This window comes from Colletotrichum siamense (genome assembly GCF_013390195.1).
Source record: "Colletotrichum siamense strain Cg363 chromosome Unknown KSG_Cg363_contig10, whole genome shotgun sequence".
Lineage (NCBI taxonomy): Eukaryota > Fungi > Ascomycota > Sordariomycetes > Glomerellales > Glomerellaceae > Colletotrichum > Colletotrichum siamense.
Genome location: NW_023501023.1, coordinates 727956 through 745118, shown reverse-complemented (window position 1 = coordinate 745118; position 17163 = coordinate 727956). Strand labels below are relative to the sequence as shown.

Here is a 17163-nt window from a genome sequence, read left to right as displayed (position 1 = left end):
GCAGATAATATCCTTCACTTGGCCCGAAAAGAAGGCGGATAAAGAGTTGGGCGGCACAGTTGGTGAAGCCGCAGATAGAGAGAAGGACACCTACAGCAGCGTGCTCAAGCAGGTCCTAAACGACCAGCTGAAGGCTTTCGACAAGGAGGTCATTGATCTCGGCGAGGACCCTCATGCGAAATTAATGGTGGGCGAGGAGGTGACTCTCTCGCCACCATCAGACGCAAGAGTTAAATCCGATGTTGACGGTAAGCGCACCTTGCTTTGCGGCATGTGGTTGCCAAACTGACGGCCCCAGGACGCATCCGCTTCTTGAATAAAGGCATTCTTTTCACCGCGGAGACGCAGACGATGTTCCTGCCCTTCAACTCCTTGGAGAACATCATGCTCATACAAGCCCGCGACGGCAAGGGGAAGACTGTTGGAGTGAGTCTGGTCTGCAGTGCCACTGAGCCGTTCTACAAAGACGAAGAGGAAGGTGGTAGCAAGACCATGATGAAGTTCCGTGGTATTGGTTATTCACTGATGGATGGCCTCGAGGAGTACATGAAAGCACACGATATCCAGGTCATGCTTTGTGAGCAGTCCTTCTATGATTACAAGAAGGACAAGCCGATGACTGGATTCATGCCGCTAATGAAATGAGATTTCTTCACTTACAGAAGCGTTCGTGTTCTTGCCAGTTCAATGGCAGCAGATGAGTTCCTATAGAATGCAGGGGTAGATTTTAAGCTCCCGGTGACCTCGCCCCAAGATGCTTGCGGGGGCTGACCGCCTTCTTTCTTGCCCCGCCACAAAATGCGAGCGCGATTGCATCCCTACCCTCAACCCGACATTCACAATCGAAACAGACAACACCACTTTCAGAAATCCAGACTTAATAAGCTGGCACCAAACTGAGCAAAGCCTTCCCGTACCATTATAGACAGATCTTATTCGGCATCATGGCTGCACGCGGATCCTTGTCCGATTGTCGTACGCCAGAAGAAAAAGCCGCCGCCAGGCGCAAGCTGGAGCGCATGATGGACCCCGCCGACGCGGGAAACCTGGAAGGCATTCAGAAGCGGAGAACCACCAGCGCCGAAAGCCGGGAGGCAGGCTGCGCATGGGAACAGCAGTACTACCAAGGCGTCAGCTCTTCCAAATTCCCTGGATTGGGGTGTGGTCTCTATGCATTCGGGACCCCGCGCGTACCTTTTCAAGCGCCCTTTACCTGCGATGGCAGGTTCGAAGTCATGTCAGGACTCGGCGGACCTCGAAGCGGCTCCATCCGCTTTTGCGGCCCGAAGGACTACTGGGGCGTCACTAAACCCCCCTTTCCTAGGCTTGACGCAATCTTCATGTTGCCATTCAGGCATGTTGGTGAGTTCAACTTGCATCCTTTCTGTTTCCATGTTGCAGCCCTCAGGCGATCGGGTTTCTTACTTTATCACAAAACAGATTATCATCATACCAAACGTATCCATTTCAGTGACTAAAGATGAGGCGTGTCAAGTCATCATCGTTCCTACAGGCGCGGTAGGCGCGTCTTCTGTGAAGAGAGAATACCCTCAGATCATCTCGTTCAGCTGGCCAGATAAGGCGGCGGATAAGGACCTGCATAGCCATGAGGCTGCAAACCCTGAGAAAGACACTTACCTTTTCGTATTCGTGAGGGCTATGAACGATCATCTTAAGCCGTTCAACAAAGCTGTGATTGACCTCACCTCCGATACTGGAAGATGGTCTGTGATTGAGCAGGCCGCAATCTTGTCACCACCGACGGATTCGAGGGTCAAAGCTAAGACCAGAGGTATTGACACAAAACCCCCTTGACTTGCGTATTAATATTGAATGCTGATCCCACCAAGGCCAGCTGTGCCTCATGGATCAAGGCATACTCTTCAACTCCCAATCGCACAGAGTTTACCTGTTTTTCGATTCGGTGGAGAAAGCGATGACCATCCTTGCTCACGACATGAAAAACGAGGGCAAGGTCGCCGGCCTAAATTTGATTTTCAGCGCGACAGAGCCATTCTACAACGCTGAGGAAGAAGAGACTGAAAGTCAGACTCTGATCAAGTTTGTTCAAGTCGACCATACGCTTCTGGATGATATCAAGAATTACATGAAGCAGCACAGGGTCGAGTTGATGCTGTGTGAGCAGTCATTCTATGATTATGAGAATGATGTGCCAGCAACTGGTTTCATGCCGATGAGATGAAAGTAGACCTAGATGCTCTTACCATGTTTGCAATGACCTATCGTTTTGCCATTCCAATGGTACCAGATTCTCAGTGTTGAGACAGCGTTGAACAGTATGTGTATCTACTTAGGTACGGCGCCCCACTAAGTGATCGAGTCAGTGACTGCCCTTCATCAAAGGGGCACGTCAAGCTTGGCTTCACCGCGATCAATGTAGGTTTGGTTAGGTCTGCGATTTACTCAGCGCTCTCGGTGAATACGGATTACCGTTGTGCAGCGTGAACTCCCAATTTAATATCCAAAGACTCCACCAGCCGCGATAGCGGATCGTACTAAAGTTGCCAGGGACTCAGTGGCGAGCGGAGGTTCAAACGCCGTCGGCGATGATGATACTCTCCGAAGTCGAGCCGCAATTCTTAGTGCGATTGATATCTATTGGATATAATAGGATAAATGAAGGCTTGGTCTGGCAAATGGATAAATAGTTTGGATAGCCGATGCTCACTTACATCGGTCTTTGACATCATAATCACAATTCTACCAGACTCATCCTACTACACTTTTCAACTGCGCTTCGGTTTTGAAATTCTACCCAGTGTATCAAAATGCGCTCAAACGCGTTTATACTTGTCGTTTGCAACGTCCCGGCCATCTTCGCAGCTTGCAGGAGCGTTGTGCAGCCATGCGTAAGCCCTTATAGAGAGCACCATGGCACCTTGGGAACTTACCTTGACTGACAGTAAACCAGACAAACTTCCAGACTTGTTACGCGTTGGAGATGCAATCGACCTGCGCTTCTAACGAGCACGTCGGTTCTGGAAGTTGCCAGTCCACAACTTCCGCTGCTAACAGCTACGTCACGGTAAGCTTGTCTCTCTTCCGATACAGAAAGACCGTGGTTAACGGAAATTTCCAGTGCGATTGCTGTACCTAGAGGGAAGCAGGCTCCTCGGGGGTACTGGGGAGAATGACCAGGCCTTTTGATTTGAAAGTGTCAAGGCAATCTTGCTTCGCAGGAACAAGTGTATCAGGTATCAGGACCTGTCGAAATTCCGTGTATTAAGTCAGGAGATGCCCACAAAACAAGTCAGTTGGCTCTCAACCGCCAATCGTACAATCTGAATAGCCCAACTTTTCGATATTATCCGAAACCTCATTCTTGCCCACTATTTCCCCGGTGTGACCTTCTCCGCGAGCTTATCAAAGTCCCCTGCTGCCGGCGTCGTCGTGCCCTTTGGCTTCCCCTTCAGATGAACCAAATACGCACCCACGCCAACTCCCACCGCAGCGATCGCTGCCAAGGTAGGCCTTTTTGCATGCAATCAGTAACACAAAAAATAGCCAGCATAACTCAAGGAAAGCTCACCAACTCTGCGACGCGCCGCTTTGTGGAGGCACAGGCTCCTGCCCGCCCGGCCCGCCGAGGTCTCCATCATTCGACTTGGCGCTGTCCCATCTCACTTGTCTGGCTGCTGCGATGGGCATTGAGGCCCGCGGGATGCTCCTCGGGATGGCGGCGCGACGGATCGCGAGGGCTCGTGTGAACGACATTGTGACCTGATGTTGCTGTCAAACGCGCAAGTTGGGGTCGTATCCAGAGAAGAGTGTCTTGAATCTCTTAGATTGATTAGGCTGTGAGTGTTGCTGTCAATAGAACCGAGTAAAACCAATCACGTCCAAAGTGATATGAACGAAGTTGAAAATCGCAATGCTCTCAATGGTGGTGACGACACATTTCACAGGGGGTTGCCGTGAGCCGCGAATGCGTCATAGGTACATCATCTCCAAACCGTCCCCTCTTCTCCCTCCCTCGACTCCAAAGGCAAGGATTCCCCAAAATGCCACTGTGCTCCAACTAGAACTCCCAATTAAAATCCGTCGCGCTAATGGAAAAGAATGACATGGGACGGAAAGTTTTCAGCTGAAATGTTTCCGTGCAGCGTTCTAGAACACCGAATGTTGCCGCATTGGCCTAAGAAGCGTCGTTCAGGTGCGGCTCCTGCAGTGCCCCTTTTCTGCAACGACACGCACCCGCATGGATTGAAGTTAAAGTTAGATGATTTGAACGATGATATGCATGGGTGCGTCAATAAGCTCACAGGAAGCTGTTTTGGAATGAATTACAAACACACCCTCCAGCAAGACGTGGCAGGCCAAGTGTGGCACGCAACCGCAACAGCAAGCACCCTCCAGCACCCAAAATACGGACAAAGATCTCACCTAACCCATCCCAAAACCTGGATAAACATTTTCCACAAAAACCCAACGCCAAGATTTCCTGTTCCGCAATTCAAACAACCAACAACCAACACTCTTTCGCCCGACACCCAAAATCCGAGTCCCGACCGCCGTTCGTATTCCCGAGCACCAGCCACCCGTTCGGAGATGATAAACACTGACACGATCGATATCTCGGAAACGGCCCGAGATATGAGACAGCAAAAGTCTCCGGAGTCGGATCTGCCAAGCGGCGTTGCGGGACGGTGTTGTTGGTCTGATATCGTTCAGCTCGTGGGGGTCACCTCACTTGCGGGCGGCTCTTGGAGAAAGTGGATGCCAAGCTTGGAGAGGGATGGCTATGGCGGGTTGCAGATGGAGAAAAAAGGAACTATTACATATTGAGGGAAATGTAAACCAAGGGATGTAGTCGTCAAGAGTAGAGTGACTGCTTCTCCCGTTTACTTGCTATCGTCGTCGTCGTTTTTGTTGTCGTTTTCTTCGTCGCTTCTATTATTCGCATTACTGATATCGTTGTTTCCACCCTGATTTGAGTTCATGTTTTCTCTCTTTGCTGTGATTTACTGTTGTGCTCAGTCAAACGATACTTTACGTGTGTTGAGCAAAACAAATGCGTAGCCCCATCAGACAAGAAAACCGGGCGGTGCCATCAAAATAGTATTCATAGGAGAAACTCGTGTCACACACAATGCTTACTCGATGCGCTGGAGAAGAAAATGAGAGGTGCTTTTTTCCTGTGGTATCTAACATGCCTGTGATGCATCCCAAAAGAAACTCGGAATGCTGATGCTACCGTCGACGCCATCGCCATGCCATGAACATAAGAAACATATCCCTACAAAACACAATGCTTCTGTTTGCAAGCCAGGTATACTCTGAATTGGCGGCTGTCTTTTGTCGTCTCCCGTTGTCGCCGTCTTTCCCGTCGTCTTCTTTCCCGTTGTCGTCTTTCCCGTTGTCGTCTTTTCCGCCGTTGTTCTCCCCCCTCATCGTCCTCCTTCGTCGTCTCTCTTCGTCGTCCCTCTTCGTCGTCCCTCTTCGTCGTCCCTCTTCGTCGTCCCCCTTCGTCGTCCCCCTTCGTCGTCCCCCTTCGTCGTCCCCCTTCGTCGTCTCCCCTTATGCCATGGGAGGAAACGGTGACCACCCGTAACTTATAGCGACCTGGGTCAGTCCTACGAAAGCCACAACAACCACGTAACAAGAATGGGCACCATGGGGCTCGTTGGCATCCTAAACAATCGGGCGCGGGGTGCTCGTCTTGCCACCAGTCCAATAGTCGGTCTTCCGGACGGCTCTCACTTCGGGTGCCTTCCAATCTGGCAAGGACTCCTTCGTCTCTCTGATCGCGTCCATAACCCAGGACTTGATCTCACAGAGAGCGCGGCGACGCTGGATCCGTTCTTGCTGCTTGACTTTGGAGGCGAACTCGCCATCTTCGGAACTGCCGAATGCGTGGACGTGAAACGTCACGAGGAGAGTGAGCGTCTTGAGAGAGGGAAACTGCCGTATGAAGTGGATGCCAACTAGGCATTGCCCTTGAACCCAACACGGACGGAGACCCCAGTCCATGGCGAGGTGCTGGATGTTGGCAAAGTTTGCTGCGTCCGGCATGGTGGCGCGGGGAGGAGCTGTTTTTGTCAGTCATAATCCTCAAATTCATCAATGCTCTTACCTCTATAAATATAGAGCGTATCCTTCTCGCAATTGACATACGCCCCCCTTCCGCTTGCGCCTGACGAGTGCACTAGCTCAAACTGTTCTTGCGTTCCACCCCGGCGGTGCTCCCTCTCATAGAGTAGCTCTGCACGAGATTCTCGGCAGACCTGCAAGACCCCGGGTATCGGCGCTTGGCGACGAAGGGTTTGCTCCATGAGGCTGTAATTCATGGCGCGTTCAATCACGGCGGGCCGGGGCACCGCCAGACGCCAGATTCGAATGCGGATTTCCGGCGGGAGCTCGTTGAATTTGTGAAAGGAGCGGGTGAATGGACAGCTAAGGTCTATGCTCGCCAGATTCATGGCCTCTGGATCGAGATGAGAGGGGGCAGGTGAAGTTGAGAGTGGCATCTTGAAGGTGGTAATGGGTGTGGTGTGAAAGTGGCGTGTTGGTGAGATTTATGGTGTAAGCGCGGGTTGTGGTCGTGTGTCGACTCTTGTAATCTCATCAGGAAGGAACAGTCCCGATCGAAGTGAGTAACAACGGCGAAAAAAAAGAAGATGGAAAAAAGTTGTGTGAAGGGTTTGCCGGATGGAAGTCGAGACTCTAATAAGAGAAGAGAGGGAAGGGGCGGTCCAGCATCAAATCCGAACGATCGACTCTTATCGCGATGGGAGGAAGTCGTGCTCGGTCGTCCGGTCGGGTTCGGACTGGCTGCTGCGGTGAAGGGAGCGCCTTCTAGGTTCAGGGTGAGGTGGATTGGATTTGGGCAGGGGCGGGAAGCTGCAGCAGCAGATTCACCAGGGTCGTAGTTCGGGTCCACGTCTGATACCGCTGTTGTTGCTCTCGGGTTGCTCTTTCCGTCTGATGCGGCTGGGTAGTCTAGAACGCCAGTCGACTTGGCGGTAACCGTCTGCGTTGCAGTTGGGACGTTTCGCTGCGCGTGTAAGGCGATTCTAGAAAAACGGTCCGAAGACGTTTAATATGGGAGAGAGAAGACAATGGCAGCGGCGGCAGGCAGTCTTGATGGTCTCAGAATCTGCGCAATCTAAGATAGAAAAAAGCGACAGAAGCAAGGACGCGTCTGGGCGAAGATGAACCGGAACGGAGCCCTTTGATGGTTTTTATCAATGGGTGAAAAAATAAGACTATCCTAAGGCTATTGCATGACTCCCATTTGATAGTACCAAGGAAAAAACCACCAAAAAATGAGGCAATGAAAATTTCTCGGGTCCGGTTCCTTGCCGCCTGCTCCTGCCATTTCTCACCGTTGACTGGCTGCTAACACCTCACTAAACCGTCCCGTCCCCTAAGAGCATGACACAAGTCGCCAAGCGGTCAGTGCCAGGCCTTTCGCTGGCTCGATCTTGAGCCCATCTTTGATTCAATATCCGGGTGCTTCCCTGGAAATCTGGCCATAATTGGACGAAAAACACAATCTCTCGTTTCCAAGAAAAAACAAAGCACCCATTGACTGATATCAAGTCAAACGAATAGGGGACAGGAGCGGCCCGTCAGTGGCATGTCAGTGAGCTGTTTCCCCATCAGGCCAGAAACGATTAATAGTGGGGCTCTTAACCACTGACTGCCACCACCGGGAACAACGGGCGCCAGCGAGGAAACAGCGCAGGCCGGAGGCAAAACACAGGCACATTCTGACGTCGGAACAGCCTCATTTCGAAGAAACGGAAAGCCACCTCTCGGGAGCGCCCTTGCCTTGGCCCCCCTTGGCTTGCAACCCAAGGCAGGCCCCGTGGACTACGATGAATGGGCCGTGGGGGTCCATTGAGACGAGACATTCATGCGCGACACCGCACGCAGTAGCATCCAATGTTGCTGAATATGACTGGACCGCCTACTTCACACAGCCGCCCGTAACAAAATGCCCGATTTCTTGGTTCACTCGCCGCCAAACGCAAACACGCACGTCGTCCGATGCTCCGCTGAGCCTCGACAATCTCCCGTCGCCTGAGCCATCTCATTTTATGTGTCTCGTCACATCGTACCAGATTGTTTGATCTAGTTGCATCTCAAGGCCAAGGCCAAATCTCCCAATCCGCCATTCGCGCACCATCTCGAGTGACCATTTTTACTACTACTACGACTCACGATGCACTGCCCTCAGCGAATGAGCCAGGGTTTCCCACCGACACGTGAATGGGTCTTTAGAAAAGCATCTCTGTTGAGGTTCCACGCTAGAGTGATCATATACATACACACTACCTAGTCTTCGTCGTCGTCGTCGTCGTCGTCGTCGTCTTTGTATGCGTAAACAAGAAGATCAGGCACTCTTTGACTAACTCCAGTGTCGGCGTCTTCAATCGGTGGATGTCGATTGCTTAGGTCGCCCTCATAGACCTGGAGAGTATGGACCCCATCCACAAATGTAGCCTCACTTCACCACAAACTAAGTCCACGTCTAAAACATTGAAGAATAATAGTAATAATAGACTGAATACCGCTATCAATATTCTAACCCACCTTAATCTTCCGACACCAGTCCCGCCCCTTACTAACCTGCCACTCACACAACCGCACCTCCATCAAAATCCCCAAAAACCCAGCAATGCAGATGCCCCCGCTATCACTCACACTCGTCGCCGCCAGACTGAACTCCCTATCCTCCGCCGGCACCTTCTCCATAATCTCCGCAAACGTATTCACATACACCGCGCCGCCCAGCAAGCCCTCCCAGAACACAATTACAAACACAACCCACACCCCAGGCAGGAAGTCAAACATGGCCTGCGCCGTCAGCAGCCCCAGGTTGCCCACCTGCAGGAACGAGGGCAGGTATAGCCTATGGATCCGCAAGAATGGCGTCGACGAGCGCGAGATGAAGACGCCCAGTTGGTACAGGAAGCCGTACATCGGGTAGAACTCGCGGAACTCCTTGAACGGCGACGACTCGAGCGGGAACAGCAGCGTCGGCGCCACGCCCTGGTTGATTGTGTACTCAGCGACGTAGACCAGCAGCAGCGGCAGCATGTAGGGAAAGAACAGCCGCTTCGCCCTCGCCAGGTTCGCGTCGAACGAGTGCGTCGTCACGTCGTGGTGCCTGGTGGCTGAGTACGCCGTGCTCGTCACGCCCGGCCCTGGCGCCAGCAGCGCCGACGATGCAGCGTCCCGCGGCATCTCCTCCACGTCGTCCTCCTCGAGGTCGTCCGCCCCCGGCACGGCGGTGTACTCCTCCTCCTCCTTCCTCCCCGCCCGCAACGGGCCCTTGGGCAGCACCAGAAAGAAGCTGACAAACATCACCGACGGCAGACTCGCCGAAAACAACAAACTATTCCTCACAGAAAAGCCCCACCAGTCCGTGAGCGCAACATACAGCCCCGCGCCCACCAATCCGGCCGCCCCCGTCCCGCTGCCCCAGCCCGCGAGGCTCATGGGGCCGTAGTAGTGCGTCAGCCCGAGAAAGCTGAGCTCGCCGCCGCCGGAGGAGAGGCTGGCGATGCCGACGCCGACCATCTTGACGGCGACGGACTTGTCGGGAGGGGTGAGCGCGACGAGGAGCATGCCGCTGACGGAGAGGGCGATGAGGACGCAGACGCGCGCGGCGTAGGGGACGCGGTGGATGAAGTAGGGCGCTACGAGCTTCGTGAAAAAGGAGGGCAGCACGTCGGCGAGGAGGACGACGCCCTTGGGCACGGCGGAGCCGACGAGGTCCTGCGCGGCGGAGAGGATGATTACGTAGAGGACGTTGTTGATCAGGCCTGTTTTTCTCGCGGAGTTAGCAGGAAGGGGGTGACGACGCAGAGGGCGGGCGACGACGCACCGAGAAGCCAAAAGGCCACGACGACCTGCGTGTCGGCGTGGCGGAACATGGCGGACAGGCGGGCGCGGTAGAGCGCCCACGACGAGGACGGCGAGCCGGGCATGGGGAGGAGGCCGGAGGACGAGGGCGAGCGGCCTGTCATGTCTGGCGCGGCGAGGTCATTGAGAGCGTGTAGGTCGGGGAGTTTGTTGCTGTCGGGGCGGGAGACGTCTTATCGCGAACTTGGAGAGTTTGGGTGGTGCGGCTGTCGGTCACAAGATAACGGCTGTGTCTCAGCGGAGGGCCCAGTCAGCGGTCGGAGGTTGCCGTTTCGGCAGGCTGGGACCCCCTAGCTGGGTGAATTGTCACTGGCCCCACCCTTTTGCGCTGGGAGTCCCTGTCAGGTCCACGCGACCCAGCGGGTGTGACTGCACCGTGACGTCGTGGCTGGAGGCCGTTGATCGTCGGAGCTCGTCCCGAGTCAGTTTTGCGATGGCATCGTATTTGATGATTGCGATGCCACGAGTGAAAGCGCATGGGAATCACGAAAGCACTTCTTATGCAGCTTGTTTCTGGTTGAATCGGGTATTTCTTGTCCCGCGTATGTATGTATGAAGGTAAATAAACATCTCTACGCTCGCTGTCTCTCATGTCGCAAACCCACTGCCGCTGCAAAATGTCATATAGCTCCCTCCTTTTGTGGAATATCAATAGAACCGTAGCGAAATCATCACAACGCCGGGCCGTCCCATGCGTCTCTGTTCATCCGCATAAAGTACGACTGCTTGTGGGAAAAGGCAATCTCGCGCTCTTTGGCGAAGCCCGCACTCTCCAGTAGTCGGAGGAACCTATCGTCCGTTAGTACCAATACTACACACCCAGAACCAAAGGATCTCTCACCTTGTGTTGTCTATCCGCGGCTCCAAGCAAACATTCATCGTGCGGTAGTCGTCCGTTAAACACCAGTGAACCAGGCTGGACAGCCACGCCGGCACGCGGCCGCGGGCCCACTCCTCGCCGATGAAGAGGTGGATGCCGCGGTCCCAGTTGTCGGCGTCGTTGCCCAGCTTCTGTCCCAGGATATCCTCCTTGACCCAGTATATCTCAAAGTAGCCAAATGGTATGCCGTCCCACATGCCAATGACGGGGAATGAGTGCTTCGAGCTGAGGGCGTTTTCGAGGAAGTTCGGCGTGTAGTCGCCCCAGAACTCTTGCACTCGTGGGTTCGAGAGCCACTTTTGAAGGAGCGCTGTGTCGGAGAGGCTCATCAGGTGCAGGTTCTCCGCCGGCTTTGGGCCCACTGGTCCGAGGTAGGGCACGGCGTTCGGGGCGAGTGAGGCGACGCGGAAGGAGAGGTATTGGCCGGCGCTCGGGATGTAGCGGGAGTAGAACACTTCGCCCATACGGCCTGGCTTCGGGCGGATGGGGTGCCGCACGCCGTCTGTGACTGTGTACATCAGTGGCGCTGGGGGGTAGTACGTCGGCAGGTGCGAGCTCGAGTAGAACGGGCCGATGGGGAAGCTGGGCGTGATGATCGCAGACATGGGCGGCGGGCCCCCGGGGAGGTCGACGTCGAAGCGGCTGCCGGTCGACTGGTGCGGCGTATGTATGGGTGTGTGGTGGCGTGAATGGGTCGAGTCGGCGCGGACAGGCGATGTCGGTCTGCTGCCCGTCGGCGAGTCTGATGGTCCTCCGCCGCCCGTCTTCTGCAGCGTGAACAGGAACAAGCGACCGGGTATCTGCCAGAACATCTTTCGCGAGACAAACATCTGCGACCACTCCTCCCCGTTGTCCTCCAACCTCGTCCCAACGGCTGAGTCCAGCGAGGCAATCAACCCCATGCGCTCCAACTTGGGTATCAAGTTCCGCCCGCGCAAGACGCCGTCGCGCTTGATATTTATGCGCCACTCGCCCTTGGGACGGGCTGCCTCGGGAGTGAGTCGCGAGGCCTCGGTGACGAGGTAGGGAGAAGGTCGGGGCTGGTGGAAATACCAGTACAGGGTCACCCAAAGCATCATGGCAATCTGGCGGGTGGGGCTCGCGGCGGGCTTGAACTCGGTGCTCGAGGGCTGAGAGATGGACGAGATGAAGAGGTTGTCGTTTTGCAGCGTCGGCTGCTTGAAGCTGTGGATGTGCCGGCGGGCGCGCTCATCGTCGCCGCGGTCGCCATTGACGGCGGCATCTCCAAAGGGCTCGGGGTCGTTGTCCTCGGTGTTTAGGACGATGGTCCAGCCGATGGGGAACGGGTTGTTGTGGGTGTTGAGGTCGTGGGACTTGAAGAAGAGGCCGGCGAAAACGGGGGTGACTGTGAACTTTTGGCCGTCGGGCAGGTGGATGATTTGGGGAGGCATGGTGGTGGGCTGGCGTGCTCTGGGCGGTGGAGCGGAGCTACGACCCTTAGGGCAGTCGCCTTGGGAAGCCTGGTGGAGGGCAGGAGAGGGGCCAAGGAGGGGTCAGAACGCGGTGAGTCGGTACGGTTGCACGAGCGAGATGGAGGTGTGCGCTGAGGTATTTCTCGAGGTGGGCGTCTCCAAGATGCCGTCGTCGGGGATTGCTGATGTGCTCGGAGCAAAGGGAGAACCTTGGGAGAGAGGAGAGACACTGCCGAGAAGGGAGATGGCGGGGTCGAGAAGAAGCAGCTTCTTTAGCGACAATAAGTACTTCCAGACGCGACAACGCGAACAACAGACGTCGTGAGATGTCCCCAGGCACATGCGGCTATCGTCAGATCCGGGGAGGCCTTCTAGAACCCCTCCTTCGGTCGGAGATGGCCATTCATCGCCGTCGCATATCGAGGGTAGGGAGATTCTGACAAACAGGGGCCTGTTGGTTGGGTGGTGGCATGATGATGCGTCAATCATGTGGGGTGAAGCTCTCCCGCTGGCGGCCGCGGCGGGGTGCCACCAACCGATAAGGGCATGGTACAGGCCTGGAGCTTGGGTGACGGTGGCTCCTCGCCTGTGAGCTTTTCTGTAGCGCACGTGTTAGCGTCTTGGGTGTGCTGGCTGGTTTGAATGCGTGCAGGCTGATGCCCGCACCGCTCGGTGAGGCCGACCCATTCCGTCTTCACCAGGACACACCGGCAGAGGTGGGCTGTTTGCCAAGGTGACGGGGATACCAAGTGAAGAGGTTGCATTGGGGGCCCCGGGAGCTGAAATTTCAATTCAGCATTCTATTCGGCCTGACTTTTTAGCATCTACACACCAACACTTTCCCGTTCACATCGCCAGTAACAGCTCATGACGGAACATTTGGACGCTTATTACTATCGCTGTCTATCATGCTCGAGATGCAACGGTAAATAACACCATATACTGTATCGGGGTATCGCACTGGAAAGAGGCAAATGCTCTACGACGCCTTCTTGCTGTCGTCGCCCTCTGGTTCCTTTTGCCCCTGCTTCTTCTGATCTTTGCGCTCACGCGCGCGATCGTCTTTGTCGTCCTCCACGTCCTCCTCGTCGGCCTTCCGTCGCCGGTCCTTGCGCTCCTTGTCTAGCACCTCCTGCACCTCCTCGCCGCCGAGGTCCTTGGTCTCGTCCCAGTCAACGTCGTACTCGGTCGCCACCATCTTGATCTCGCGTCGCAGCGAGTTGGCCTCGTGCACGAGCTGCTCCCACGTCTGCGGATCGAACCCGCGCGCCTGGTAGAGCGCCTGCTGGCGTTTCGATACCGTCACGTTGAGCGCCGCCTTGTAGCTGAGCTCCCGGCTAATGTACAGAAACCAGAGGTAACCGCCCATGATGGTGGTCAAGCCCACCAGATATGTCACCGGTTCGACGAGATCCCAGCCAAAGTCGGTGTGGAAGGTCACATAGTAGACTACTCCCCACCAGCCCAGCAGCACTCCGAATCCGCCCTGGGCGATGCGATGGGCGCCTCGGTGGGCGAGGGTGTCGCATTCTTGCTTCAGTTTTGCAAAGTGCTCGACCTTGTGCGACAACTTGCGCAAGCGAATTCGCATGTAGTACGTTCGGTCGTTGAAGCTGGGCACCGCCACGCGAAGCTCCTGGTCGTAGCCCTCGATACCGATAGAGAACTCCCGTCCGCGCGCAGCGTCTCGAATAAAGTCACCGACCTCGGTGCTGCTGCTCCAACGAACCCAGTTGGTATCGTCCTGCTTCTTCTTTGGGCCTTCACGCCCTAGGCCGGAGTACGAGGCAACGTTGCCCTCTTGCTTCTTCGTCGCAGCCTTGTGCTGGTCAGTTCCTTTATGGTCCGCCTCGGCTCGGAAGTATATCCTGGGGATTCGCTCCCGACGGCCGTCGTCAATTGGTGGGATCTCGGCCTGGAGCAGCCTCTCGAGGTAGGACAATGGCTGCTGGGGGTGGACGAGGAGTGCAAGGGGAGCAATCTCCTCCTGTTCACCATCTTTCTCGCCGTCTTTCTTGGGGGCTTGTGTGATCCTCGTTTGCTCGGCGTAGAATGGCAGCGGCAGGATGAGCTTCAATAACCGGGTCGGAGTTGTGAGCAGGCGTCCTAAAGCAGGGTCAGCATGCAAGGCACTGCAAGCTTAAGCATTCGAAGCGGGAAGTCGGTGCGTACCGCGGGTCTTATCACCGTTTGTCGGATCTTTGGACGACTCCCGCTGCTCAACCTCATTGCCAGCGCGGTGCCACGGCCTCTCCTCCTGCTTCCTCAAGGCAAACAGCTCAGCGCGTTCGTCCTTCTCCTTCTGCTCCTCCTTGTGCATGTCCTCCCTGTTGGTCTTCTTGGCCTTGGCGTTCTCGACCTCATCCCGGCGGTTTGCAGAGTGACTGGCCGCGCGTCCGAAAGCTGGGATGCTTCTGCCGATGCCGACTCCGGCTGGGCGGAAAGCTTGACACAGCGAGCCATGCTTGGTACCGATGCTGGCAGGCAATTGAAGGCATACGCGACGGAACGCGTAGCTCATTTCGATGTGTGTTGGTCTGAAATGGTGGGTTGGGCCGAGGTGTTCTCTTTTTTGAGTTTTTGTCTACTTAATCACAGTGACATTTTCGTTTCCAAGAGGAGGACAAAATGCAGCAGCAACCCAAGCTGGAAACAAGTATCCCGTCGCTCCTGCTTCCAGCTTTCATTGCTTCCTGCTGGTACGACGCCGCCATGACGTCAATGTCGGTGGCTGTCACGTGTGGCTGTGGCTGAGCCAGCCCAGAGTAGCTTCAGCTCCAGCTCCAGCTCCGATGAGCTCGATGCAGCTGCAGGTCCCACGTCTTGGTCTTGGCCTTGACAGCTCCACCCCGGTCTCGTTCTGTGGGCTTCAAGCTTGATTCCCGGCACTTTCAGCATCATCACTCATCACCGCCCAATCTCCGTCGAACCCCAGCTGCAGCAACACGTCGCCATCGGTTGCCCTTCCACATTCCGAATGCCGGACGTCAATAAGCGCTGATCAGAGGCCTGCGACACGCGACTAGCCCCTCCATGACTGGGGCCACTGAAAGCCGCCTGTCATCATCACCAACGTCAGTCGTACAGCTGCATCATCATGCTTCAGTGCCAAGAGAAGACTTCTCTGAACAGATCAGAATCAATGGGCGAAATGATTTCTACGGCTTGGCAACCTAGGACCCTCACACCACTCAGCTGGTGTATTGCCATTTGACCCTCTCCCACCCCTCCCGTCTCGCGACGCGGGCACCGAAACCCTCGCCATTGTTGATCGGCCGGGCTGCCGCAGCCGTCATCGGACACCGGTCCATCTTTGGGGCCGCAGTCGTTGCCTTCTTGTTCTCGTCCAACGTGGTCACGTCAAAGCCCAACAACAGCGAAGCCACGAACCCCAGGTTTTCAGCAAACGCAAAGTTGCGTCCCGGGCACAGGTGCCTTCCGCCACCAAAGGGGATGAATGCAGCCTTCTTGACCTTTTCCATCATGATATCTCCCTCAGCCTTCTTGTCTACGAACCTGTCCGCCACGAATTTTTCGTAGTCTGTTCCCCAGACCCTCTCCAGGCTATGCGAGACCTCGTGGGACAGCTGAATGTTGCAGCCTTCCTTCAAGAGGTACGTGTTACCCCTGCCGTCGGAGATGGTCGTGTCCTTCATCACACGGCGATGCCCCATGCCCTTGTTCGACAACCGGATGGACTCGCGGTAGCAGCTCACAAGCAACGGGCACTTTTCGTCAATCGCACCGATATCGATGGTCACTTCGCCGTTCGATCCGTGCGTGGCAATCGCTGCCACTTCTTCTCGGAGCTTGGCTACCAGCTCGGCGTTGGTGAAGACATGCGCAACAAACCAAAACAGAGTCGGGATCGTGTTGGATGTGCCCACGTGGAGGAGGGCAATCTCGAACGTGCCAACTTCCCTATCAGGGATGCCGTGTTTTCGGAGCACGTTTGCTCGGTTCTTCACAATTTGCGCCGCCTCCTCGTGGTCATCCTCTCTTGCTCCGTAGTAATCGCTCAGCACCGCCTGAAGTTTGGCGCGGGCTTGGTAACATCTCTTCGCAATAATGGACGGGAAGACGCCCAGCATAAGCAGGCCCAAGCCCGCATCAAAGGCCCTGGGTGATGTCAGTCCAATCAAGCGAGACACGCCGCAGGTGAACTTACCAAACCTCTTCCATCAAGCTAGCATCCTTCGCAAGCGGGTTCGCAGGCCCATACAGCGCCTCAGCCGTCGCCAGAGTCATCAAGTCCCTAACCCACAAGAAAAAGTTGGTGGTCTCAAACGCCTCCCCAGCCGGAATCTCTTCCAGCACCTTAGCCACGTATCTCAACGCATTCGCATTCATGCGTCGCACGTTCGTCGGCGTCATTCCCGCGTGGATCCCGTCAAAGAACTCGGGCATCAGCGTCGAATCCCGCAGAATCTTGAGCGTATCATTATCGAACCCCAGCTCCCGCTGCGCAAACTCGAGAGCAAACGGCTCGAATGAGAGGTCCTTGTTGCGATGCACAGCCTGTCCCAGCATAGGACACCACACGCCATACACCTTTCCGCCCAGGATAGGCAGTGTCGCGATCCGGAAGCCCCTAGGTCTGCATCACATACATGATCAGCTCCGAGTTTCTCAATCGCGTCAGGCCCACCCCTCATTCGCCATGGAAACTTACTCAAGAAACTTGAAATAATGACTCTCGTGCTTAATCATCCCAATCAAGTGCCCAATCACAGGAATCGTGGGCTTCATCAGCGGCGGCTCCCGCTCCTCCACCGCAGGCGACGACAATCTGCTCACCAGCACCAGAATCGCCAGGACCGCGGCGAATGTCGAGTACAGCACCGGCGACCTCTGCACGTCCTCCGCGAGGAACGCGAGGAAGCTACCTGCCTTGGCCGTCCCGTTCCCCGCCAACTCTCCAATCACGGCGGGGGCTGCGCTGGCCATGATTCCGTC

The 17163-nt window shown here is 55.6% G+C and overlaps 7 protein-coding genes across 7 annotated transcripts; 1 reads left to right on the top strand and 6 right to left on the bottom strand.

Annotated features, from left to right (window-relative positions):
• Window positions 1-944: 944 nt before the first annotated feature.
• On the top strand, window positions 945-2203 carry CGCS363_v014100 (uncharacterized protein; the record flags this gene model as incomplete). Its single annotated transcript, XM_036645949.1, has 3 exons — window positions 945-1362; window positions 1496-1792; window positions 1851-2203. The coding sequence occupies 3 exons, from the start codon at window positions 945-947 to the stop codon at window positions 2201-2203; spliced, it is 1068 nt and encodes a 355-aa protein (XP_036488230.1).
• A 1147-nt stretch (window positions 2204-3350) lies between these two features.
• CGCS363_v014099 (uncharacterized protein) lies at window positions 3351-3735 on the bottom strand (the record flags this gene model as incomplete). Its single annotated transcript, XM_036645948.1, has 2 exons — window positions 3351-3492; window positions 3551-3735. The coding sequence occupies 2 exons, from the start codon at window positions 3733-3735 to the stop codon at window positions 3351-3353; spliced, it is 327 nt and encodes a 108-aa protein (XP_036488526.1).
• A 1917-nt stretch (window positions 3736-5652) lies between these two features.
• Window positions 5653-6488, bottom strand: CGCS363_v014098 (uncharacterized protein; the record flags this gene model as incomplete). The annotated part of the gene is made up of 2 exons (XM_036645947.1): window positions 5653-6050; window positions 6095-6488. The coding sequence occupies 2 exons, from the start codon at window positions 6486-6488 to the stop codon at window positions 5653-5655; spliced, it is 792 nt and encodes a 263-aa protein (XP_036488403.1).
• A 1813-nt stretch (window positions 6489-8301) lies between these two features.
• On the bottom strand, window positions 8302-9998 carry BTN1-0 (Protein BTN1; the record flags this gene model as incomplete). Its single annotated transcript, XM_036645946.1, has 3 exons — window positions 8302-8436; window positions 8671-9794; window positions 9857-9998. 3 exons carry the CDS (start codon window positions 9996-9998, stop codon window positions 8302-8304), a joined length of 1401 nt encoding a protein of 466 aa, XP_036488522.1.
• A 567-nt stretch (window positions 9999-10565) lies between these two features.
• Window positions 10566-12186, bottom strand: sidL (Acyltransferase sidL; the record flags this gene model as incomplete). Its single annotated transcript, XM_036645945.1, has 2 exons — window positions 10566-10683; window positions 10736-12186. The coding sequence occupies 2 exons, from the start codon at window positions 12184-12186 to the stop codon at window positions 10566-10568; spliced, it is 1569 nt and encodes a 522-aa protein (XP_036488402.1).
• A 1000-nt stretch (window positions 12187-13186) lies between these two features.
• CGCS363_v014095 (Calcium uniporter protein 6) lies at window positions 13187-14728 on the bottom strand (the record flags this gene model as incomplete). The annotated part of the gene is made up of 2 exons (XM_036645944.1): window positions 13187-14313; window positions 14380-14728. The coding sequence occupies 2 exons, from the start codon at window positions 14726-14728 to the stop codon at window positions 13187-13189; spliced, it is 1476 nt and encodes a 491-aa protein (XP_036488401.1).
• Window positions 14729-15398: 670 nt separating this feature from the next.
• Window positions 15399-17154, bottom strand: CYP7B1-0 (25-hydroxycholesterol 7-alpha-hydroxylase; the record flags this gene model as incomplete). The annotated part of the gene is made up of 3 exons (XM_036645943.1): window positions 15399-16326; window positions 16376-16804; window positions 16880-17154. The coding sequence occupies 3 exons, from the start codon at window positions 17152-17154 to the stop codon at window positions 15399-15401; spliced, it is 1632 nt and encodes a 543-aa protein (XP_036488908.1).
• Between the last annotated feature and the right edge of the window lie 9 nt (window positions 17155-17163).